The 24,232-nt window shown below is 35.4% G+C and overlaps 2 protein-coding genes and 1 non-coding gene across 5 annotated transcripts in view; 2 read left to right on the top strand and 1 right to left on the bottom strand.

Moving 5' to 3' along the window:
- Positions 1–4,305: 4,305 nt before the first annotated feature.
- On the bottom strand, positions 4,306–19,629 carry LOC112049215 (ubiquitin carboxyl-terminal hydrolase 45). 2 transcript variants are annotated; one of them, XM_024087012.2, is made up of 7 exons: positions 19,473–19,629; positions 18,422–19,296; positions 14,972–15,095; positions 13,698–13,848; positions 12,336–12,483; positions 11,490–11,585; positions 4,306–11,171 (listed from the first exon to the last, which is right to left on the bottom strand). In XM_024087012.2, exons 2-7 carry the CDS (start codon positions 19,266–19,268, stop codon positions 9,568–9,570), a joined length of 2,970 nt encoding a protein of 989 aa, XP_023942780.2. In that variant the 5' UTR covers positions 19,269–19,296; positions 19,473–19,629; the 3' UTR covers positions 4,306–9,567. The 2 variants fall into 2 exon arrangements, with proteins under 2 accessions (XP_023942780.2, XP_023942781.2); XM_024087013.2 differs by lacking the exon at positions 11,490–11,585.
- A 166-nt stretch (positions 19,630–19,795) lies between these two features.
- Positions 19,796–24,232, top strand: part of LOC112049237 (Golgi-specific brefeldin A-resistance guanine nucleotide exchange factor 1) — a 34,711-nt gene continuing 30,274 nt past the window's right edge. For both annotated transcript variants that reach the window (XM_052887283.1, XM_052887282.1), the window contains exons 1-5: positions 19,796–20,330; positions 20,958–21,076; positions 21,676–21,784; positions 22,380–22,547; positions 23,847–23,955. In XM_052887283.1, the coding sequence (XP_052743243.1) occupies positions 20,030–20,330; positions 20,958–21,076; positions 21,676–21,784; positions 22,380–22,547; positions 23,847–23,955 (806 nt within the window). In that variant the 5' untranslated portion in view covers positions 19,796–20,029. The remainder of the gene's footprint in view (positions 20,331–20,957; positions 21,077–21,675; positions 21,785–22,379; positions 22,548–23,846; positions 23,956–24,232) is intronic.
- LOC112049244 (U11 spliceosomal RNA) lies at positions 23,219–23,351 on the top strand. The gene has a single exon (XR_002887073.2). It is a non-coding gene; the product is annotated as a U11 spliceosomal RNA (small nuclear RNA).

The following is a 24,232-nucleotide window of genomic DNA, read 5'->3' as shown; positions in this document are numbered from 1 at the left end:
AGTAAGGTATAGAAAGTTTAAATATTCCTGGACGTATTTGCACAGTCAAATACCGGACTAATAGATTACCGCCCCTCATGGGGACGAGGTTATAGAAAGTGTTAACATTCCTAGACGTATTTCCAGTCAAATACTGAGGATCGCCGCCCCTCGCAAGGGCAAGGCACGAATAGTGTTGAAATTTCATCCATTCATTCTCAACACAATACAATACAAATATACATACAATGCGCAAACGCTCATGCACAGCCATGCTTGCATGATAATTACAACCCACCCTCGCGGGGTGTTTATCTCTTTATATAAATTATTCAAATACCGGTGTCCTTGATCGCCGCCGTCGCGGGCGTATGCATGAAGAGTAATGTTCCATCGCGTGGAACATACAACACGGAATATACATATCTGTAATGCGCACAAATTGCATGATCAATACAATCCACTCTCGCGGGGTGTTTATCAACGATGTATGGATACGAATATCTTATCTATCTATATAAATTATTCAAATACCCGTGTCGATGTCGTGTGTGTGATTGCCACCCTCGCGAGGGGAATGCATGAAAAATTTTAAGATTCCATCGCTTGGAACGCACGACAGGGAATATACATACAATGCGCTTACGCTTGCACAGCCTTGCGTGTATGATCATTATAATCCACCCTCGCGGGGTGTTTATCAGCAATGTACATGTCCTAAAGCCCTTGCAGGCTGACTCACTATCTTTTACGTTTGCTAGTTGACATATACAAAATTGAGTTTCTATGTAAAAATGTCATTTATTGCTTACTCGTGACTATCCCACAGTAGGTAAATGACATTTTTCCAATTGATATAGGTTGATAATAAATACCAAAATAGTGAATAGGCCAACTAGATTTGTAACCAATGTGTGAATTAATTACTTTGTAACAATGTAAAACAAAAAAATCTGATGAACGAAAGCGTCAGATTAAACATCATGTACATTTTGGTATAGAGGTTAAAGGCAGGAAACTTATTTTTCCGAATACATCAAAATTTTTCTAAAGGTATAACTGGATGTATACAGTTTATTATTTGCAATATTTATAGCCATACTCCAGGTTTCATAAACTTAGAAACAAACGAAAAGGTAAAACATATTATGATACCCTCCGTCACCTAGCAAATGTAGAAAAACGCATAAGCGGTAACATGAAAATTTGTATCAAAGCAATCATTCTAAATGAATCCTTTTTCAGGGGCTCGAGGCCCATCAAGGGTATTATGTATGCTTTAAAGTTTAATGCATCCAGAAAACCTAAAGTATTTTGAGATAGACTTCATTTCAAGCGGTCTTTTTAGCCACCTTTTTCACCACCTTTTTCAATGGGAGAAAATGATGGCACCAGAAACGTACAGAGGTTAATCTGAGGTTATCTCCTACCGTTCTCTCGAATAACCTCGTGTTTTTCTTAATCTATATGGAACATCGTTCCACACTCCTGTTTTGGAAGAAATATCAACAATTGTCTACTTAATGAAATACAAAGGATCATAAAAGCACCATGCTCTGTTGCTAATACTGAAGCCGGACCAATATTTAACCTCACTTCCACTAGCTAAATACGCACAGCATCAAAAACTCAGTTTGAAGAATAGACACAAGCCTACTTGCATGTGTATGTAATAAAATTCCAAAGGTGCTTCCTACGTTTTGTATACAGGGAATTGTTGGAGATTACTTCCTTGTCATTTGAACTATGCACATCTCTTTATCAAATACTTTCTCAATGCTATCGAATTGGCAACATGTTTTGTAAGAGTTGTGTAGAATTAAGAATCCCGGTTCATATCTACAATTTTATCATTTTCTAAGAAAATAATACGAAACGTAGATGTAGACTATATCGGAAACTTGCCCGTTACCATTGAATGAATCAATGACCTTGTATAATATATACCTACTTCACTAACACCCTCAGCCAGTGTTTTTGTTAGTAGCAGATGCCTTTGACCACGCTTGGGCAGCGTTACTAAACATTCACCCTCTGAGGTATTCATGGTCACGAGAGGAATAGGTACTGCATTCCAATAAAAAGGAAATGTATGTCATACTACTCGTATATGCCCCTAGAATCAAGCTCACCTCCTAAGCAACATTCAATTGGACAAAATGACTGCCGTTACATATTACGAAGGAAAATAGAGATGAGTTTAAATATAGAATATAACAGTTAAAATTGCAAGATCTTTATGTCTAGTAACCTTAATTAGACTATCACTAAGTTCACAACAGTACACAATAGTATACGCGGCAGGAACAACAAGCATGCAAATCACTTGTTATACAACATCGCCATCTTCCATACTTGGCGCTTTCATTACTGTAGCATAGAAGAAGTGATTGTGAAATAGGGTATGTCGGTGACTGATCTATTCTGATCTGACTCATTAAATAAGGTACACGTAGTCCATGATTACTTGTACGTATCCCGAGATGTAACTTAGGCTCAAGTTGTTTTATACGATGTGTACAGTGTGTATAGGGAATTTCCCACTTGCTTTATGGTATCGCCACCACTTACACTGATTCTCAGAGAATCATCAGAATCGGTTGACAAGAATATATTTAATAGCCTTGATAAGAGTAAGTCTTATGTCATTTGGATCTCAGATCCCGAGTGCTAGCAGTACCGATAATTCTATAGAATGAAGACAAATTTATTATAATCACGACAACGGTCTTAGCAGTTACAAAACTGTTAGAGGTAGTCTTCAAGAAATATGGGAAAGCCTGAAATTATTTTTAATTTCCTGTCAAAACTTAAAAATCGGCTTGTGTAGTGTTTGTCTAAAAGTAAAAGTTTTAGTACATTATATGACCTAATGTCTAAGAACTGACTCAGTTTAAGTTTCTTGAATCTTCAAGTAACCTACTTAAGAGATCAATAACTTTGTAAAGCATATCCTTAAATTCATGCCAAATTGTTAAGAAAGCCTAAAAATTCCATGCCACCAGTTTGGAATGTCAGTAACTTCTTAATAAGTTATTTTTTCAATAGTTATATTTTTGTAGGTACACTCTGAAAGGCACACAGTGTATATGACCTAACATTACTTATTATAGGGATAACATAGTATAAAATCTGATGATTTTATTTAATTTTGGCCGCAATTTGGCTCAAAAACCGATAGAAGTATTTACTCTGGCTGGAAATTATTTGTAAATAAAATAATAATATCATAATTTTTCTTTAGGAAATAATAAGTCTATTTCATTATTTGATAACTAAATGCAGCAAGAATTAATATTACTTTCTTTGTAAATTTTTTAAAAAACCGCCTTGCATATGGTTATAGCAGAATGAGTAAAGACGTCACGTAAGAAATCTTCATAACGACTATATCGGTCAGCAGTGTTTTTCCTAAATAATTTAGGGTGAATATCAATTATATGATGAAATCCCTAAAATTAAAAGTATTGAACTCCAATCTAAACAATGTATGTTTTTAGTTCATTGATTTATTTTTGAATGTGCTGAGAGTTGGAGTCGCGAGATGAACGAAAACACGTTAAGCACTGCTAACTGTTCTATTTATTAATATTTGTAAAATATAGTAAATGGCTGATGACATATTATGACACTTGAATGTCAAAGAGTTGACAGTTTGAATAAATAATATCCACAGACAATAGATACTTATTACTGGCTACCATTGTACCGTAGACATGTATATTTGCTACATTCCTACAAAATGGAATATTGTATTATGCACAGACACAGTAAGTCAAACTTCGTTACTAGCTTGTTCTCTAAATAAAACCTAATCGAATTAGAGATAATATTGTTATAAAAAGTTTTATTTTAATAATCACATTGGCGAAATAATACCATAATGTGGCATCACCAGGCGAAAACAAACAGGCTCTCAATATAAAGCTTCCAGTTACGGTCAATATTTTAATAGCAGCGTTTTACCTGAAATAAAACGCATATTAAAATACTTACCTCACTGGAAGCTTTAAGTAATTCCTGCCTGGTGATATATTGAGCCAATGAGCTAAAGTCGCGCTCAGCGATTTACGAAACTTCCCGAGCCCGACACCGCCAGGTGGCGCCACATAGCCAGACGTGACGTCAATAAAAGTACGAAAACTGGTATGAAATCGACGGAAACGGAAATGCTACTCTCAATATAAAGCTTCCAGTGAGGTAAGTATTTTAATATGCGTTTTATTTCAGGTAAAACGCTGCTATTAATTTCCTTTTTTCAGTCTGAACTTCAATTATTCAGGATAAAATTCCCAAGTTATCTAACAAAAATGAAACGCCACAACAGATGTTTTAAAACTATAATGTTATTTTTAATTTAATACACCTGTTCATAACACAATATACGCTGGTACAATATACAAAATTATCGAATACATGGGTAATTATTTATTATTATTAATAGACAACATAATTCAACACAATACAAAATACGTTAACTAACGGCACAGTAGTTAAAACTACCTAACTATAGCATGGACACAATATCGTCGCAGGCTTCGCTATGAATAGTGCGAGGAGAGCGAAATATATGGCGCGCTCCCTTACACCTAGTTTTAATGGCGGCGCGTAGTGATGTACAGCGCTCATGTCGATAACTTTATCGACTAGCTTCTATATTTAAAAAAAAAAACTATTCAAATCTGCTTAGTTATACACGTGCGTATAAAACTATAAAACAAGATGTATATGTATAACTGCCTGCAACAAATATTGCCCAAAATATATACATGAAGCTTATAGTGAAACTATGGCCACAGACGGCTGGGCCATGATCGCGATCATCAATTTAAAAGTTGACGCCTCTTAAATTAGAAAGAAAGTTAAAACCATCGATCTATTATACATAAAAGTTATCATGACATTACAAGGGCATCAGCACTACTGACACTTTTTCAAAACAACCATAATGTTATTTTATCTGGACTTTTAATTCGGCTTTGCATTAAGTATATTTGTACTTAACGATAAAGTAAAACATAGCGACCTGAACAATAACATAAAATTCTAAAAAAAAAAAATGGCTGACCACAAGGTAATAAAAATTAACTAAACTATGAATAAGCTTAAAAAACTCAAATGATGATAGCAGTTTACTATAAGCTCCGACCAAACTTAATAAAACTCAAACACGGGTACGAAAAAACAATTGAGCACTCAACGTAAGGATTAGTAATATTCCATTATACAAATGAGATATTTATATTTACGAGTATACAATTCTAATTTGGTACATCCCTTTTAAGTTTGAAATTCATCGCTTTCTCGTTCGCATTATATGTGCGCGTATTCACAGGATATGTGCGAGCGAGAGAGAAATACTAATGGAAGCAAATCCTCACTGAAACAAATTCTTTTTTTCTTGCAGGGTTGTTAATTTACGCTAGTGATCTTTTAATATATTTTTTCAAAATATCGTTCAATATCCTTTCTATGCAGTATGGTGTAGTCATTTAATTAATTGATCATCGATTTAAAATGTCAGGTCTTTAACCGAGTATGATTTGTTCCAGCCAAAGGCGCTAGTTGAAATATAAATAATTTATTCTTTGTTAACTTTAATAATTAATTAATGATTAAAATATGAGAATATGCCAAAGGAAAGATAGGTAGATATACATAGTATGTTCCAATGACAGTAATTCTTATTTGGCGCAAGTTTAAATATAATGGTCTTAATAATGGCTACAATTCCAATTCATATCGAGCACTCACACGGCGGAATCTGATACGCCTTATTAAGTTACAAATAAATATTCACAATTACCCAATAACCAGCTGGGTGGCTATTCAGTAAAAATAACTTCTATATTGATATTCAACGCTTTTTAGGTCTCTTACAAGTATTCAATATCCAGAATGACCAACTCAGCTGAGTGGATATTCAGTATTCACAATAACTTTAGCCAGCTGGGTGGATATTCGTTATTCACTATCAGTAAATCCCAGCTAGGTATTCATTATCCAATATAGTCCTAAACCAACTGAGTGGGTATTCAGTATGATCCTAACCATTTGGATGGATATTCAGTATGTCCCAAATAATTTTGGATCCAATTTTATAGCAAGTTAAAGGCGTTTCAATATATTCAGCGTTCAAACTTACAACAAAGAAAAAAACAGCTCACATACAAAATAAAACAAAAGATAATATTTAAACAAATAGTTAATTTAAATCCAGACTAAATTACCTATTAAAACAACATGATATTGGCAATATCAGAAGAATTTACTCTATAAATTGGATACTATAATGTGACGTCACAAATCCATAATAATATAAATGTTTAATTATGTATGTATATTTACTAACTTTCACGGTTAAACTAATAAGTTTAACTAAAGACATTAATTTGCAAAAATTCAAGTAATTTTTTTTTTAATGATATAAAATCTTTTATTTTAATGTTTACACTGATTTTCCTGCAGAAGTCGCAGGCGTCCCCTAGTCAATAATAATAATCAATGGCATGCGTATAATTATATAAAAAAATTTGACACTTCAATGGAAGACTACCATTGATTTATTTTAATTTGAATCGCAATACTGTAGTTGTACAAGCATACATTTGTATCAAACTTTGAAAGAAACCGGTAAACAAGTGTTAGAGACTCAGACTAAATACATAAGGACTAGTATCCATTTTCTAAGGAAAACGAGCTTGGATTTCACACATATCTTATACTAAAGTAGCAGTTTTTGTTCGTTTTTTACACCATATAACTACACAAAAAGGTGTTTTTACGGAGGTTTTTAACCGACGGACACGATTGTAAACTATGAAACATCGATTCTTTAGAGACAGTGTTTATAATCGCATAAGATCGTTGATCATATACTTTGACAGAAAAATAATGTCTTGCGAGGCAGGTCTTTATTTAATTAGTCTGAGGTTAGAGACAACGTTATTTACTATAATTCTATATACAGAATGTTGCGGGGTATTTCCCGTAACTTCAAGGTGTTGACAAGTCCACATAACCAGGAGCCGAACTGCATAACTATTTTTTTTTTAAACAAAATAAAAAAACTTTTTTTTCATATATTTTTTTTTAATTCTTTACAAGTTAGCCCTTGACCACAATCTCACCTGATGGTAAGTGATGATTTAATCTAAGATGGTAGCGGGCTAACTTGTTAGGAGTAGGAAGACAATCCACGCCCCTTTCGGTTTCTACATGGCATCGTACCGGAACGCTAAATCGCTTGGCGGTACGTCTTTACCGGTAGGGTGGTAACTAGCCACGGCCGAAGCCTCCCACTAGCCAGACGTAGACCAATTAAGAAAATCTCAATCGGCCCAGCCGGGGATCGAACCCAGGACCTCCGTCTTGTAAATCTACCGCGCATACCACTGTGCCACGGAGGCCGTCAAATAATGAAATGCTCCCGAGCATCCTGTATAAAAATAAATGTATGAAATGTGTTGCTAAGCGCATATCTCGAAAACGGCTGAACCAAATTGGCTAATTCTTTTTTAGAATATTCCTCATGACAATGGTTTTTACAGAGTTCTTTTTATTATTTTAAGAGTAGGGTTAGGGAAGAAACGCACATAAGTCAAAGCAAAGTTTGACCGTGTCATCTAGTTAAAAAAAAAAGAAAGTGTGTGTCTCGGGACGCGATCACTTTAACTAATTGCTTAAATTAATTGAATATAATTAAGAATCGTCGGTGAGGTGTAAACATTTTGACAGCAACAAAATAGTAACTTTTAAAATAGTCATCACTTCAAAAACTAAACAAATAAACAGACGAAATTTGTAACAGAATTTATTAGGGTGTAACATTATGAAACAACTCGACATCTTATTTTGCACACAAGTATGAAAATATTTCTATACTGTGTAGATTGACCTCTTATAATAAAAGGATGCACAATCATGTAGAAAATTTCACTTAAAAACTGGCCAATTTTGCTATGACAGTTTTAGAATTATTGGTAAAGAAAATTATACCTAAAGACCTTTAAATACAGTCCAATATTCAATAAAATCCTAAATTCAGAGCAAATTCAACCTTAAGGATTGAGTTTAAGGTTGAATTTGCAAATGCGACTTGAATTGCGTGCCAAGAAGTTGTGTTTGGCACTCATTGAGTGGAGACGGTTTTTGGTCGCTGATTGTGCATCCACTTTTTAATAGGAGATCAATGACTATGTATGCAGGTGAACGTCACATTTTAAAGTATCGAATGATGTAAATAAATGGTAAATACTATGCAGTGAACGTAAGTTTTCAAGTGAACAAAACGTTAAATCTGTCTTTTTATATAGATAACAATGGGTTAACTTGAAAACTCACACTTTAGACAAATCACAAAGTCCTCGGCCACGTGATCCAGAGGGGTTATGAAAACAATGTCCAAATTGTTTAATTCAAGTATTTTTTTATTCTTTACAAGTTAGCCCTTAACTATAATCTCACTTGATGGTAAGTGATGATGCAATCTAAGATAGAAGCGGGCTAACTTGTTAGAAGAATGAAAATCCCTTTAGAGTTCTACTCGACATCGTACAGAAACGCTAAATTGCTTGGCGGTACGTCTTTGTTGGTAAGGTGGTAACTAGCCACGGCCTCTCACCAGCCAGACCTGGACCAATTAAGAAAACCTCAATTGGTCATGCCCTGTACCGCGCAGCTGAGGACTCAATTATTTCTGCTCTTATAATCAAAGTTTCGGTCATTTCTAAATAAGTTAATTTTCACACTACGTTTATTTCCATAAAAATCAAAGAAAGCTCGCAAATGAAAGCTATTTACATTCACGCACCACAACACAATCCCGAGCATCAGTCTTCATCAGCGCCACACAGTTGTAGGCCGTCACATTGTCCTCGCAAACTACATACCACAAGAATCGGCTGACAGTTAAGATGATTTTTATTCAAACTAATTAGTATTTGGTTTAAAGTAAGTTTAACTATATAATAATAATAAAGCCTTTATTTACTTCATACATTGATACAGTTAGTTTTACAATTTTAATAGGGTTTTCTTTTGAATATGAATCCCATTGTCTTGGGTATAGGCCAGGGTATGCACTTGGACAAGAGGTGGACACTTACCATTGAATGGCAGGGTCCACTAGGTAAAAGGAGAGCTGGCAGACCCCAGAAGCACTGGAGTGATGACATTGCCCAAGTGGCAAGTAAGGGTTCGATGAAGTCTGGATGAGACAGAGGAAAATGGAAATTGCTGGAGAAGGCCTATACCCAAGACAATGAATTCATACATAAGTTTAACTGAATGAAATATTAATTATTTACTTTTAACAAGCAGTGGCTGCAATTGCCAATTCCCAGGTGTACGAACCATAACTGTCCATATTGTAGCCTACCAAAATAAATAAATAATAGAATTGGAAGATTATAACTTTATTAAGCAAGTGTGGTAACTTTTCTTAGTAGATTGTAGTTTATGTTTAAATGATATTCCCAATGGACAATATGCAAATCTCGAAAATCCAGATTTTTTAATACCAAGCCACTTCACCTAAACTATCAGCCAATCAAAAAGTTTGTAATTTGCACCCACCTTTTAGAGGATTTAATAAATCCTCTCATAGAATAGTAAATACGCCTGTGCACGTAGAACTTTCTCCTCACTCACTTCAGACACCAAACTATCGGACACATAGTACCACTTTCCGAGCGGTGCTTCGAAGCTCGGAGCTGCACCTTCTCCGGACTCATAACCAGAAAGATCAGATTCCGAATCCCCATCGGCGTCCCCACTACCGGGGGCTGGGATGTTAGCACTCTTGGGAAGGAACCACCACCTCGGGTGCCCGGGTTTCACCGGTTCACGCACTTTCACATAGGCGACATAATGACCTCCGTGCATACCACCAGAGTGTTCCACAATACCGTACAATGAGTAAAGTAGCTCATTCTGTCCGCGGGTTACATTCGGCAGCTTTTTCAATTTATCCATCGCACAAAACGGAGCTAGATCCAATATTGTAGGAAAATCAACGTGTTTGGACATCTTTCTAAACATACATCTAGGTCCAATCTGGAATCTTTTCAGATGCAGAATAAGAATAGCCGGTGGGCTTGACACTAAAAACCGTTTAGTTGCATTGGTGTAAACAGTTTTGCCATCTTTTCCATTGATTCTTTCAGTGCAAGTCTCGCAACCGACTTTGTTGTTGCCAGTGAGTAGTTCTAGAGCAGTGAACTGACTGAGGCACGATTGTATGGAGCATTCATCTTCATCACAGACATATCTAGGCGACGAAGTACTCTGACGGTAGCTGCTTGAAATGTCACGTTCCGTAGTCTTTCCCGTTTCTTTGCCTCTAACGACACGTTTCGGGACAGTCGGTGGTGGTTCCAGAGCGTTCTCAGCTAACACCGGAGAGGGCAGAGTCGGTTTCGATTGAATTTCCGAATCCATATCGAGTTTTAACTCTTCAAGCTTATTTGACACATCGTGATTTGTTTGGAACAACAAGTTATCTTCATTCCTAGTGCTGTTGAACTCCCAATTGTGTTCAAACAGGTCTCTGCTGGCTTGGACGCTGATGCCCCTTGAAACAACCTCATTAGAATACTCTGGTGCAAATGAAATTCTCGAAACTGGTCTTTCAAAATCACTTTTGACTGGAGACAGCTTGTTATGTTGGGGACTCGACAGATCAAGGTTTATTTCACTCGACAAAGAACTGTGGCTTCCCAACTCTTTTCCATTTATTGGGGAATCAACATTGTCTACCGTCTCTGTTGAGTTATGTTTTGTTGCTTCAGGGCTTGCTACACCTGAATCTGGATTGGAGAAGTTCTCTAACGGTATTAAAGGTTTGTGTTCTAGGGGTAACGTATTGGTAGTGGCTTCTGCAAATTCTTTATCTTTATCTGTTGTTTCGGGTGTATTGTCAGTTTTTTCTTTATCCAAGTCCACTGGACTTGTACGTATGGAGTCGGAGCTAATGACCTTTTCGGAGTTGTACCCGGATTCCATGTGGTATGCTGCGAAGTTAGCCGCAGTATGCGCCATGGCCTGTGTTCCCACAGAAGCTGAATGGGTGGTGGATGTTCTGGGTAAATCTTCGAGGTTGTCTTCCACGTCGGCGTCAGACTGTTCGGAGGAAGACTTGCCGTCTTCTTTTGCTCCGTTAGTGTCACCCAGCTTGTCGTTTGTGGAGTTCCCTGGAGAAACAAAATTTAATTTTGTTATATTAGGAAAAATTTCAAATTTAAAGTCTATTTAAATGTATGTAGTTCAATACGCAAAGTCCGCCCATTTGTAACATTAATATTAAATTAAATTATATAAACAGCTAAAGAATTTTTCTGAAATTCGAGTTCATACCAGATCACATAGGGGCATTGGGCTTAGGGGGTAAACTGTATTATTTCAATACAGTTTAAGAATAAATCTGAAGCGTTATTTAATTAATATATAAATTAATGTATTAGAATTATGTTACATACAACAAAAAGGATATAATTAGTATACAAAAGCACCTTTATTTTTGCGGGCCGCTTTTTTGGCAGCCATTCTTTCCTTCTTCAGTTGATGTTTTGACTGTTTGTTGTCTTCTTGCGGGTAAAGGTTTTCGTCTGAAAGTTTAGTTTTGGACCTTATAATGTATCGCATAAGGTATAGTTTTGGTGTTAGCAAACAATTTAGTTTTATTAAAAGTTAGACACAGTTTAGGATATACAGTGGTAAGTCAAGTTAAGGTATTTTCAGGATAATGTAAAATAAAGGATTTATTTACACAGAAGATTTTGACGACCGCTGTCGGCATTGACGTGGTTCAATTTCCAGCTCTAGTCATTATCAGGGTTATAATTTCTAAATACGCCGTGATAGCCCAGTGGATATGTCCTCTGCCTCTGATTCCGGAGGGCGTTGGTTTGAATCTGGTCCAGAGCATGCACCTCCAACTTTTCAGTTGTGTGCATTTTAAGAAAAATTCTTTCAGTGTTAGATAGCCCATATATAGAGGAAGGCTATATTATTATCTCCGTATTCCTACGGGAATGGAAACCACGCGGATGAAACCGCGCGGCGTCATATACATATATTCGTTATATAGTCAATATAAATATATACCTTGGTATACGTTTTTATAATAAGCTACCAGATAAAGCCACTGGAATGTCTTTCAAAAAGTTCAAAGTGTTTATTAAACGCAAGCTTTTAGGAAAGGCGCATTTGGAACCCTCGTAACTATAATTTTTCGACTATTATTAGATTAAATTTAATTATGACATAAACCTGACCTTTCAAAAGTACTTCTAAACTGAGCCTTATTGAAATATGTGAATTTTGATATTTTTTGAAGGTAATAAAACAATACTCACCATTAGGCGTTTTCCTCCTCACAAGCGCGGGCGGCTGCGGGCGCGAGGTGGCGACGGGCAGCGACAGGTCGAGGAAGTACTCGGCGCGGTCCGACTGGTGGAAGCACTCCTGGCACTCCAGGGTCGACACCAGGAAACCACGGAATACCTGCATAATTCAAAATATGATGAAAAACAATGACTCATTCTTTGAATCATACAATGTGATAAGTCCGTGGGAGAGCTTTAACCCGGCAAGCGTAAGGTTGGGTGAAATTCACCCAGGCTGTAATAAACCGCTCGATAACCGCTCTATATATATATATATATATATATATATATATATATATTTTAATTTATTTAGTACCAATATTAGTCGCACACAAAAGTAAAAAGAAAAATGCCAGTGACCCTTGGCAGTGGGAGAGATTGTAAACAAAAGAATTGGATAGGTACAACAAAAAAAGTGAAGACACATATTATACTTAATACATAAATAATAAAAGTAAACAATATTTTATTTTTTGTCTGGTACGTGAAAATGAGAATGTGAAAGCAAAGGTAACAGACAATATTATACTGGAAAGAATGGTACCAGAAAGGTCCTACGTGCATATGGTACATATGGTACAAAGTGGTTTAGAGTACCAGAAAGATCTAAAGTACAAGTTTGATCTCGTTTGTTTCCAAATTTTATTAGTTAGTAAGAAAAAAACTTTTCTCGAAAAAAAATTTTTTTTAAATAATAATTGCATGTGCCACGCTACGTTTAATCGAAAAAAAATGTTGATTTTGACAATTTCATAAATCAATATTAAAAAGTATTGGTTTGGTTTATATTTCCCTAACAATCCTTGGCTTGTTAATTAGTTTACATTAGTGAATATAAAATTCTCGTGTCACAGTTTTCGTTGCCATACTCCTCCGAAACGGCTTGACCGATTTTGATGAAATTTTTTATGCATATTCAGTAGGTCTGAGAATCGGCCAACATCTATTTTTCAAACCCCTAAACCCTGGGGTAGGGTAGTGGTAGGGTAGAGGTATGGTATAGGGATAGGGTAGGGGTAGGGTAGTTGTAGGGTAGTGTAAGGTAGGGATAGGGAAGAAGTGCAAATAAATAAATTAATAAGTCAATGCGAAGCTTGAGCGGGTCCGCTAGTTAGAGAATAAAAACATATATAATATATAAGGAACACATTACAATGTCTATTTCATTATAGAGGTTAACTTCACCCACCTTATGCTTGATGTAACAAATAATAATGTTATGCTCGCCGGGTTAAGTCAGTGATGTTTCAGTATTTGGGCATAGACTTGTAAATTGAATCACAGAGCAACGTTATCATACCCAAAATTTATTTGTGTGATGTGATTACGAACCTGTTCAGGTCTCAGCATGGTGTCGGAGGCCTGCTGGCCGTAGAACTTCACTTTCTGTTTCACCTCCCCGTCCACCTTGGCCGGATCCACTTTAGAGTTCATGCCCAAGCTGCTGAGTATGACAGACTGGTAACGGCGCAGGTCTTCTGATCTGAAATACAATTCAAATATAAATAATTCGAAAAGTAAAAAAATCCTTTATAGGGTTGTGTTGTTCTCTATTTTATCGAATCCCCAAGATGTTTATGAACCTACCAATGCATACATTTTAAATGTGCTTTTATCAAGTCAAGTTGACTTCACCATTGATGAATTAATTAATGATAAAGATGCTTGGAGGCCATTGGATCAGCTTCCACCTTCACACAGGACATTATAGTAAAAAAAATTGCAACAATTCTAACATTTGTAAATTATAATAATTTAGGATATCTTAAAAGAGCAACTAAATTAATTACTGTATTTTCTGAGCAGAACCTGTCTTCAGCACCAGTGGTAGTCTTTACAAATAGTCAATGTAGACATTTCAAAAGTGCTTGTTAACTAAGCCTTTTTTTTTTTTTTTTTTTTTTTTTTTTATTATTCTTTACAAGTTAGCCCTTGACTACAATCTCACCTGATGGTAAGTGATGATGCAGTCTAAGATGGAAGCGGGCTAACTTGTTAGGAGGAGGATGAAAATCCACACCCCTTTCGGTTTCTACACGGCATCGTACCGGAACGCTAAATCGCTTGGCGGTACGTCTTTGCCGGTAGAGTGGTAACTAGCCACGGCTGAAGCCTCCCACCAGCCAGACCTGGACAAATTAAGCCAGACCTGGACAAATCAATCTGCCCAGCCAGGGATCGAACCCAAGACTTCCGTCTTGTAAATCCACCGCGCATACCACTGCGCCACGGAGGCCGTCAAAAAAATTCCTACTTCAAATAAATAAATTTTTCATTCCGATTGTTGATTCGATTGAAATAAAAGAATTCCTTAAAACTAATTTTCAATTTAGGAATAAGTTAATCAAAACTACACTATTAGCTAGATATTAGTAAAATTACTTAGCGATTTATACCCTCATTTTTAATTTGTCACACTAATATTAAAAATGCCAAAGTTTGATGTATGTTTGTCACGTCTATACACCAATGTGAATCTGATTGAATCAATTTGCCTGTAGTTTGGAATAGAAATAGATTTTACCCTAGATTAAGACATTTTTCTTGGAAAATCTCATGTATGGCTTTATGGACTTCCATGGATTGATGTGATGATGACTGAATACCTGACAGCTTCAAGCAAATGTCGCAGCAGCTCATGGGCATCGTGCTGGTCTCCACCACCAAACTGAGGCAGCTTAGTAACTAGAGCCGACAGCAGCTTCCTTGGAGTGTACACAGCACCCTCAACTGAAATTATACATTTGTAATATGTTTATATTATGTGATTATGTTATTGGTACCATTTTTGTAATTATATATCAGCCTAACGCAATGGCCTAATGTAAGAGCTGTGATAGCCTAGTGGACCTCTGCCTTTGATTCATAAGGCATAGGTTTGAATCCAGTCTAAAGCATGCACCTCCAATTTTCCAGTTAAAAACATTTTAAGAAATTTTCATTTTGTATAAGCAAGAGCTTAGCTGCAATCATGCCTGATGGTAAGCGATGATACAGCCTATGGTGGAACGCGCTGCCTAGAAGATGCCTTTCACTCTGGACTTAAAGATACATACACATGTCTCAAATGTGAAACCTTCATACCTGAGAGTTTTTTTAATAGGGACGATGACAGTTTTTTAAATTGTATATAAATTAAGAGTACGCTAATAGTAAAGCAATTTTGTAAAAGTAACAGGGTATCTGATCATTACTTTCTACAATTCGGAGCTACAGGGATTTAAAGGGTCAGATTTGCAGCGCTGCGGCGGATCCCTGAAAAAACGCTCCTTACAAAATGGCACGAACTAATGACGTCGTAGGCACTTAGTGATCGTTAATATGTATGGGCGTTCAAATAAAATTACCAATATCTTTGTTGTTTGTGCGTTTATGTTTATAGTTCATGTATTAAAAAATGTCACATTTAATTTATGGAAGCTAATACTGTATGAACTTTCATCTAATTACTATAAAAGATTTTTAATAGATTTTGAAATTTTATAATCATATTTATTTCGCAAATATCCAGTCAATCTTTGCTTTTTATGTATAAATTAGTTAAATTTGACTTTATTTATCCGAATGTATTATAAAAATCAATATATTCAAACCTAGTCATCATACCCATTCTTGTGTGAAGTCTGCCAATCCACATTGGACTAGCATGATGGACTATTAACCTAATCCCTCTCATTCTGAGATGAGACTTGTGCTCGACAGTGCTCTGAATATGGGTTATTAACTTTCACAACAGAGCCATGCCTCCTTATAGTACAGTAGGTTGGTGGATTTAGGGTGATAATGGTAAATTTTTAATTATCATCATTATCAGATGTTAATGATATGCAAGTTACCTCACGATGGTTTTCCTTCACCGTTTGTGACACGTGATATATAATTTCTTAAAATGCATAAATTGTTAAAATGCACAATAATTTTTTTTATTGTGCATACCCTAGATAATACCCCAGTGCACGCCACTGCACATGGTCAATACCATCAACACTAAAACATTTTATATTTGCAGATAAATATGTTTTGCTACTTTAGCATACAAAATATATTATTGGCATTTGAAAATAGGTCACTTGATCTAATTTGGTACTAAATGTAGGTGGACCACAGTTATAACATGTTATGTTTAAAAAATCTTTTTAACATAAAAATTGAACTAACTTCAAAATTACAAGAATAAATTAAAAAGCCAAAAATAACATCGCATGTGTTACCTTATGATCACTTTGCAGACGGTGCCAGGCCAGTGAAGTATTAATTAAAGCTGTTTCTAAAAGAACCACGGGAAAGAACTGACTTTTAATCCTAAAACATTACGATTTAATCAGCTTTAGTTATTGTATCACTGTGTTGGCCCCGCCTTCAAAGTGATCAAAAGGTAGCACATGTGTTACTTTTCGATTTTTAGTTTATTTTTGTGATTTTGAAGTTGATCCAATTTTTTTTTTTAAAAGATTTTATTTTTCTGTTTTTAGTGTGTCCTAGCATAGTGAACGAAAGCGTACAGGCAATTTCATTATTTCTATTTTTAACACAAAATTACTGAACCGATTTTCATGATAATTAAACGGGACCAATCTGAAAGTAACTCTTTCAAACAAAAAAAAGAATTTTCAAGTAACAAGTTATGAGGTAACAATAAAAAAAAAACATACACATCAAATTGAGAACCTACTCCTTTTTTTGAAGTTGGTTAAAAATACTAAGTAGTGACTACTATACATTTTAAAGACTAGTAGGACTATTCTATTAAATGCACTGTAAATGCACTACAAGTAACCTTGCATGTCTGAGAGACCATTGAAAAAAATTTTTTAATAGATTAACTTTAATTACATTTTAAACAAATAAAAAACCTTGATAATTTGTATGTAAGCTGTTGTTTTTGTTTACTTGCATCAGTATTTTTTACATTATGTAAACAATAATGATTTATTAATTAATATCAGGAACAAAATGGTAACTGAGGCAGGAAATAGGTTAAATTTATTTACATTATTGAATAAATATTTAAAACATGAAGTCAAACTTCAGCAAACAACAAAGAAAATTTATTTTTTTCACTACATGAAAATTTTAGAATATTATTGTATAGTTAATTAAATATTTTTTTCAACTTTTCAATGTTATGACCAATTAACATACAGCTTTTTAATTCTAAACTTTCAATAGATTGAAAATTTTACAATATTCTAACCTGAGATGAACACTACAATTATCTAGATAATAGGTAGCCAACATGCTATTCTGGACTATGATTTATATCCTCAACTAGCTGACGCCGCGTGGTTCGTTTGTGAAATTTAAAATGAAAATAGATAAATCCCTGGATTAGTTAACACAGGCTACTCTTTGTCCTGAAAAAATCCATGGGTTCCCATGATTTAAAATCTGATGCTTATGATGGTATGAATGTTTGTTACTCACACCACTACTACTGAATCACATTAGCTAAAATTTGGAATGTAGATAGATTATAACCTGCATTCACACATAGGCTATTTTTTATCCCAGAAAAACTAAATTATGTGTTATTTTTCATGGGTAACAACGCAGGGTGCACCTAGTATTAATAGAGATTGGTTTAAAAGTAAAATATGAAGAAGCAAAGAAAAGGTATTGGTTTCCATTACATCATATAATACCTTATAATGGGATTAAGTATGTACTTTCTTTACAAGTCTTTAACTAAGATATCTCACAGCAGGGTCTATATATCAATCCATATTCGGCTCACTGCTGAGCATGAGTCTCCTCTCAGAATGAGGGGAGGTTAGGCCAATAGTCCAACATACTGGCCCAATGCAGATTGGCAGACTTCACACACAGAGAATTAAGAAAATTTTCAGGTATGCAGGTTTACAGGCAAATAACTAAAAAGTTGGATGTGCATACCCTGGACCGGATTGGAACTTAGGCTCTCCAGAAACAGAGCCAGAGGTCATATCCACTGCGCTATCATGGACTACCTTATAAGGACTATCATGATAAAGAAATATACAACATTAACCAACCATACTGTTTCATAAATAGTTAATACACATTAAATAGCCACATACCTGCCTGTAATTCAGCCAGTGTTTCAGCCAATGTCCTCGTCAGTGGTCCCCATTCAGCCAATTTTCCTGTTATCGGGGGAAGATCCAACTCTCTACCCTCATCCCCGTCCTGTTCACTTTTAAACTTCAATGTACCCCCAGGCAAAGTGAACCTTTCCCCTGGATTGGACATTTCTTGCAAGACATTTAACAAATATGGAGTTTGAACTAGACATTGCATGACAGAATTGAAAAAGCAAGTGTTCCCTAAATTTGATAAGCCCCTTACACGAGGCAAGTTTAAGGCTATAGCTAGATCTCTGCCTTTATCATTTCTAGTTAAAGTGTCTAAGGGCATTGTAAGTTCTAACAATTTTGGTCCGGTTGTTTCTAGCGGTAGTTCTATGGGTGGCAGTTTGGGGTTACTGTTGGCTTGTTTTTTGAGATATTCAATGCATTCGTGGAGTTTTTTCGAACTGGAGGCAGTGATTTCATTGTTGCAAGTGTAACAGTATATTTCCCAAGTGGTTGTGTTGGCTGTGACGGCGTGCAGGTCGGAATGCGGCGTGTTGAAGTGGTGCAGGGCGTGCTTGTTCCGCATTCGACCGCAGAGTTGCGTGCCACAACGCAAGCACATCCAGAGAGTGAGGTCCTCCTCGAAATCCGTATCAGCGACCTCCGTGTTACTACTTTTCTTGCATTCCACACATTCCTTCTCGAAGCCGTTGGTTTTTAATGCCCTCTTCAGCTTCGCGAGCTCCACGGCTCTGGCAACGTGAGGACATGCGGACTTTGCAGTTTCGTCGCAAGATTCCGTAGACTCGTCACCGTTCTCGCTGGGGTCATTCTGTCTCTTTTTCTTAACCATTGTTGCGATTAACTAGGTCAGGAATCGCCTGCAACGTAATCAGATACACTTTTAAGAATAACTGCATGAACACAAAAAGAACAAATTGACAAATCTGTCAGTGTCGATAGCCATTGCACGCGTGACAACGCACATTCACTTGAATTATTCATGGAAATGCTTTGTTTTATGAGAGGTTGTGAAATATATTTATTCTAAACTTACAGTTACATACAAAGCTATGAAAATTTATTCTTAAAACGTCACTAATTATTAAAATTAATACTACTTTGTCAGAAACTTAGAAAAATAAACCACGATCGTCGGACATCTTTACAAGATTGCCCTAATTAAAAATTAAAATTAAATCAGTTGTCTATTTTTATTTAGTTGCGATTTAATCGATTCAAAACTCGATAGTATCGATGACGACTCGGTCAAATCTATAAGTATCCACGTCAATTAATTTGAATAAAAAAGTTAGTCTATGGTTTGCGGTGTCCTCTGGTGTTGGATAGCTAAACTAAATTTCTGAAACGTCAACATGTCACTGTCAAGTGTCAACATGTATTTCTAATTTGATTCGTGTTTCTTGTTAATAAATTGATTAAAAACCACTATAATTGCATAGTTTTATGTGGAAATTTGAGTGATATGAACAGAAAATGTAAATGAAATTATTATGTGGTGGTAGAAAATCATGTAGTCTGTTTAAAGTGGTTAAAAAAAACATTTCGTGTTAGACATCGATAGTCATAAGTTTTTGTTGAAAATTCACAATAATGTCTTTACCGGGCAATGGAATTTTCGTGGTCCAAGGCGAGATGGCTATGCTCGTCACCGCCATGCGCCGGAGCACTCGATGGGGTTCCCATTCCTTCCCAAATGATGAATATGACGTGCTCATGCGAACATTCCAAGATCTCAAGACTATCTTAAATCAGGTGGATGATTTACGTTTGTTAGACCCCTCGACATACTTGAGCCCATTCTTAGAAGTTATTCGAAGCAAGGAGACAACCGGGCCTGTCACTAGCCTTGCCCTTTCATCTATACACAAGTTCCTCTCATATGGACTAATAGGTAATAATAAGTATTTTAATAGAAAACTAGTATATTTAATTTTATGTTGTATCACTTATATTTTTTATACTCAACAGTTCAGTGCCTTTGCCCTAACTTAGGACCACAGGAAATTTTGATCATGAATATTTGCTGTTATTTTAAAGATTTTGTTTATTTATATTGAAATTTTTACTTATTTAAATAAAATAACAATTAAAAAACATGATAAACAAATTATAATTGGTGATTAATAAAACAGCAGGCCCTTTGTCTCATCCTATAAGATAGGAGGCCTACCTGAGACATCTCATTCTGCCAATGATAAGTTTGTGGGCCTGGGGAAATAATTTAAAGTTTGTAGCAATTTCTATCAATAAACATATCCAGAATGTTTTACATGTCATTAAATAGTGTCTACTGTTTGTACATAAAAATATTTTCAAACGCAAAACAGCACTAAAGATAATTTTTGGGTGCAAATGATCCTTCCTTTCCTCATCATTATCAACCTATTTTCAATACCTTCATGCAGGTCTCTCATTGGAGAAAGGTAGATATGGAGCTTAGATCCAGCAGCCTGCAATTATATGGAACAATGTGACCAATTAGGCACTTATAAAATTCTTTCAAATGTAAATGTTTCAGATCCCACCCACCCGAGTGTCCCCGCTACAGTGGAAGACATAGCGGATGCGGTCACACATGCACGCTTTGTGGGCACTGACCACTCCTCTGATGGTGTGGTGTTATTGAAGATATTACAAGTAAGTTTATTGTTCAATAAACAAGTGATATAAAATTTTCAAGACCACCTTACATAACTGTTACTGTAATAGCTAGAAAAATAGATAAAAACTAGAATAACAATTTACTTTCAAGTCAGTCTGTTTACATCCTATTATCATGAGAAATCAGTATTTGAGGAATTCCAAAGAATATTAAATGAGAACAATTGACAAGTTAGTAGACTTTTCTCCTGCTGTAACTGTTTGACAATTTTATTAACTATTTTTAAACTATTTTTTAATGAACACATCATACTCAATCATTAGAAATTTCACTTTGATATGTTTCAAAAAACATTACATTGTATACTCCCAATTTTAATCTCATATCTTGCAAATGGATTTACCAATTTTGATGAAACAAATCTTAAAGCTAAATAGCTGGACCAGGACTACCAGCATTCAAATGAAAAAACCACATCCAAATTAGTTTACTTACTTACTGCTAAGTGCTATGGTGCAGACACAAGCCTATAATATTTTATAATTGTGCCATATTAGTGGGTAGTTTAGGTTATCTTATAGACCTGAAATTACCTTTTCTACATTTTTATTTTATACTAACCAATATTTTGCAGGTACTCCGTACACTAATGCTCAGCCCCGAGGGTGCCATGTTGACAGATGAGAGTGTCTGTGAAATTATGCTCAGCTGTTTTAGAACATGCTTCGAAACAAGACTGACTGGTTTGTATCCATCTTACATGTTATATCACAAATGCAATAGGGATGTTATGGAGCTCCATAACTGTAACCAAAACTATATTATATATCTATACTAATATTATATTATATATCCATTCCACGTGGGCATGATTTGTATAGTTATTAGGATAAGTTAGCTTAAGTTCCTTATTGTATTCTTTCTTAATAAAAAAAAAATGTTCTTTACAACTACTATTACTTTATTATACTACAAATATTTGATTATATGATAGTATTGAATATAAAACTACTGATTTAAAAAAATATTTCACCATTAGGGAGCTAAAAAAAATCAAAACTGACCCACATAATTATTATTTGTATTTCTTAGACATGGCCAGGACATTTACTCTTTTGGGATAACATTAACAACTTACATAAAATTATTTGATCAAGTAAATATAGATCCCACAAAAAAATAATTCAAGGGTGTTAAAAACTTTACAGAACAATATTTTAAACCTCAATATCTTTACAATTAAATTTTAATTTGATTTTTTTTTATTTTTTATTTTAGGATTAAACTTAAATCGGAAAGGTGTGCAAATTGTAACTGTATAAATGGTGTTATTCCCAGAACTCCTCCGTCGCAACGCTGAACAGTGTCTGAAAGACATGACACAGCTGATATTCATGAGGCTCCCGCAGTTCCCCACAGACGATACCAACACTACATTTTCAACATTTGGATTTTCTCTAAAAAGAAGGGACAAGTCCTCTAAGAAGAAAATCACAGCCGCACATAGTAAGTCACACTTTACATTATTTGCAATAGATAAATATGAAATGTAAAATGATATTGGATTTTTACCTTATTTATTTATTTATTTACACTATATTTCTAATTTTAACAATGTTTGAAAAATACAGAACGCTTTTATAAAAATTCTGTGGCTTTTGAGTGCCTTACAGTGGAAATCATAGATCTTGCAGGGGCACCCCCAGGGGTCCTTTCACCCGCTGAGTGTCGAATTCTCAAACACCGCGACCAACCCCCTGGGGGCACCCCTGCAATGTCTATGAATTCCACTGTTAGCTTCATAAGGTGTTGGTTGAAGATTTTATACTATAAAACCATCCACTGAAATGAGTTTATGAACTGACTATGGCTATATGACTTCTTGAATCACCATCTATTGTTGAAAACAGCATTAAAATCTGCTGTGTAGTTTTATATAAGCATAATCATGTTACTTTTATTTACTTGAAAATTATAAATACAACATCTAATTCAAACAAATTAAAAAATATAAAACAAGAATTAGTAAACGTTTTCATTTAGATGTCATAAAAAACCTTCTTTTATTTTCAAGTCATAGTTTCGTTATTGCAAACTAGATGGCGCTAAAAGTTTCTAGATCGCGCTATAGGTTGGCAGTATTGAAAGTATAAGTGGTGAAGCGAGGAAGTTTTGATTAAAAGGGTGTTTACCGCTTCGATGGTACGTGCGCCGGCGACGGCGCGCGGGGTATGGTCATCAAGACATACCCAACACATAATTTTTATATTTTAGCGGGCTGTTGGCTACCACTTATGTACCGGCGCCCCTCGGAAATCATTCATTTCTATTCTAATTCCTAACATCCTATCCTATGTTCGTTTGTTGTAAGTAAGTTCGTTAATGACACTCCCTTGATGTTGATATGCGGGCGTCGGGGGGAAACACTGCGCGGGTGTGAAAGAAATAGTGCGGGGGAAGTGAGGTGCATCAGTCGTGGGTTTTTCATTCATCGCTGCACGCTCACCGTCCCGCGCGGACCATCAGGAGTGTTACGAACGAAGTTGCCAAGCTATAATTCCTATTTCCTATAGCATTCTTCAATATAGTCTATACTATATATCTTGTATTCTATAAATTAATTGTAACTTCTATATTCTATACCTACTTGCGTAAAATATAAAAATTAAATATTAAAAAGTATCTTTTATATTTTTTTCGTTTTTGTTACAATTTTGTCTTGTGTTGTAACCAAAGATCTTGTACTTTGGTTTTAACATACTAAAGAAAATAGTTTAAATAAATCTGAATATATTTGTTTCACAGGTACAAATTCCCTAGACAGGAAATCGATGACGGAGCAGGCCACTGCAACCACAGACAATGATGCGGAAACCGAAGCCAACAAACCACAAACTATGACACACATTCTCAGGTAAGCACAGGTGAAAATTAAATAAAGCATCTCCTCTTACCATAGAAGAATTTTGGCCCTGTAGATTTCAGATTTGGAGTTGAACCAAATACTCGTATATGCAATATACATACATGAATGATGCAGTATAATAGCCAAAACACCATCTAAAACACAAAAGACGCCATAACTAATACGAGTACATAATCTTTTTCCTCTGTGTTAGCCTGTGTGCCTTCGTATTACGAACTCCCGCGCATGAGCCCCGGTTTAAGTTATGAAATACTCAGGTTTCTTT

This window comes from Bicyclus anynana, chromosome 19 (assembly GCF_947172395.1).
Source record: "Bicyclus anynana chromosome 19, ilBicAnyn1.1, whole genome shotgun sequence".
Lineage (NCBI taxonomy): Eukaryota > Metazoa > Arthropoda > Insecta > Lepidoptera > Nymphalidae > Bicyclus > Bicyclus anynana.
Note: the sequence above shows the minus strand (reverse complement) of the source record. Positions and strands in the feature narration are given on the sequence as shown.

Excerpts from the sequence above, each read along its gene's own strand:
- LOC112049215 (XM_024087012.2), bottom strand. The coding sequence starts at position 19,268 with ATGGTTAAGAAAAAGAGACAGAATGACCCCAGCGAGAACGGTGACGAG. Across the intron at positions 13,849-14,971 it reads CATTTGCTTGAAGCTGTCAG|ATCAGAAGACCTGCGCCGTT; the intron begins GTATTCAGTCAT and ends ATTGTATTTCAG. Across the intron at positions 12,484-13,697 it reads CCATGCTGAGACCTGAACAG|GTATTCCGTGGTTTCCTGGT; the intron begins GTTCGTAATCAC and ends TGAATTATGCAG.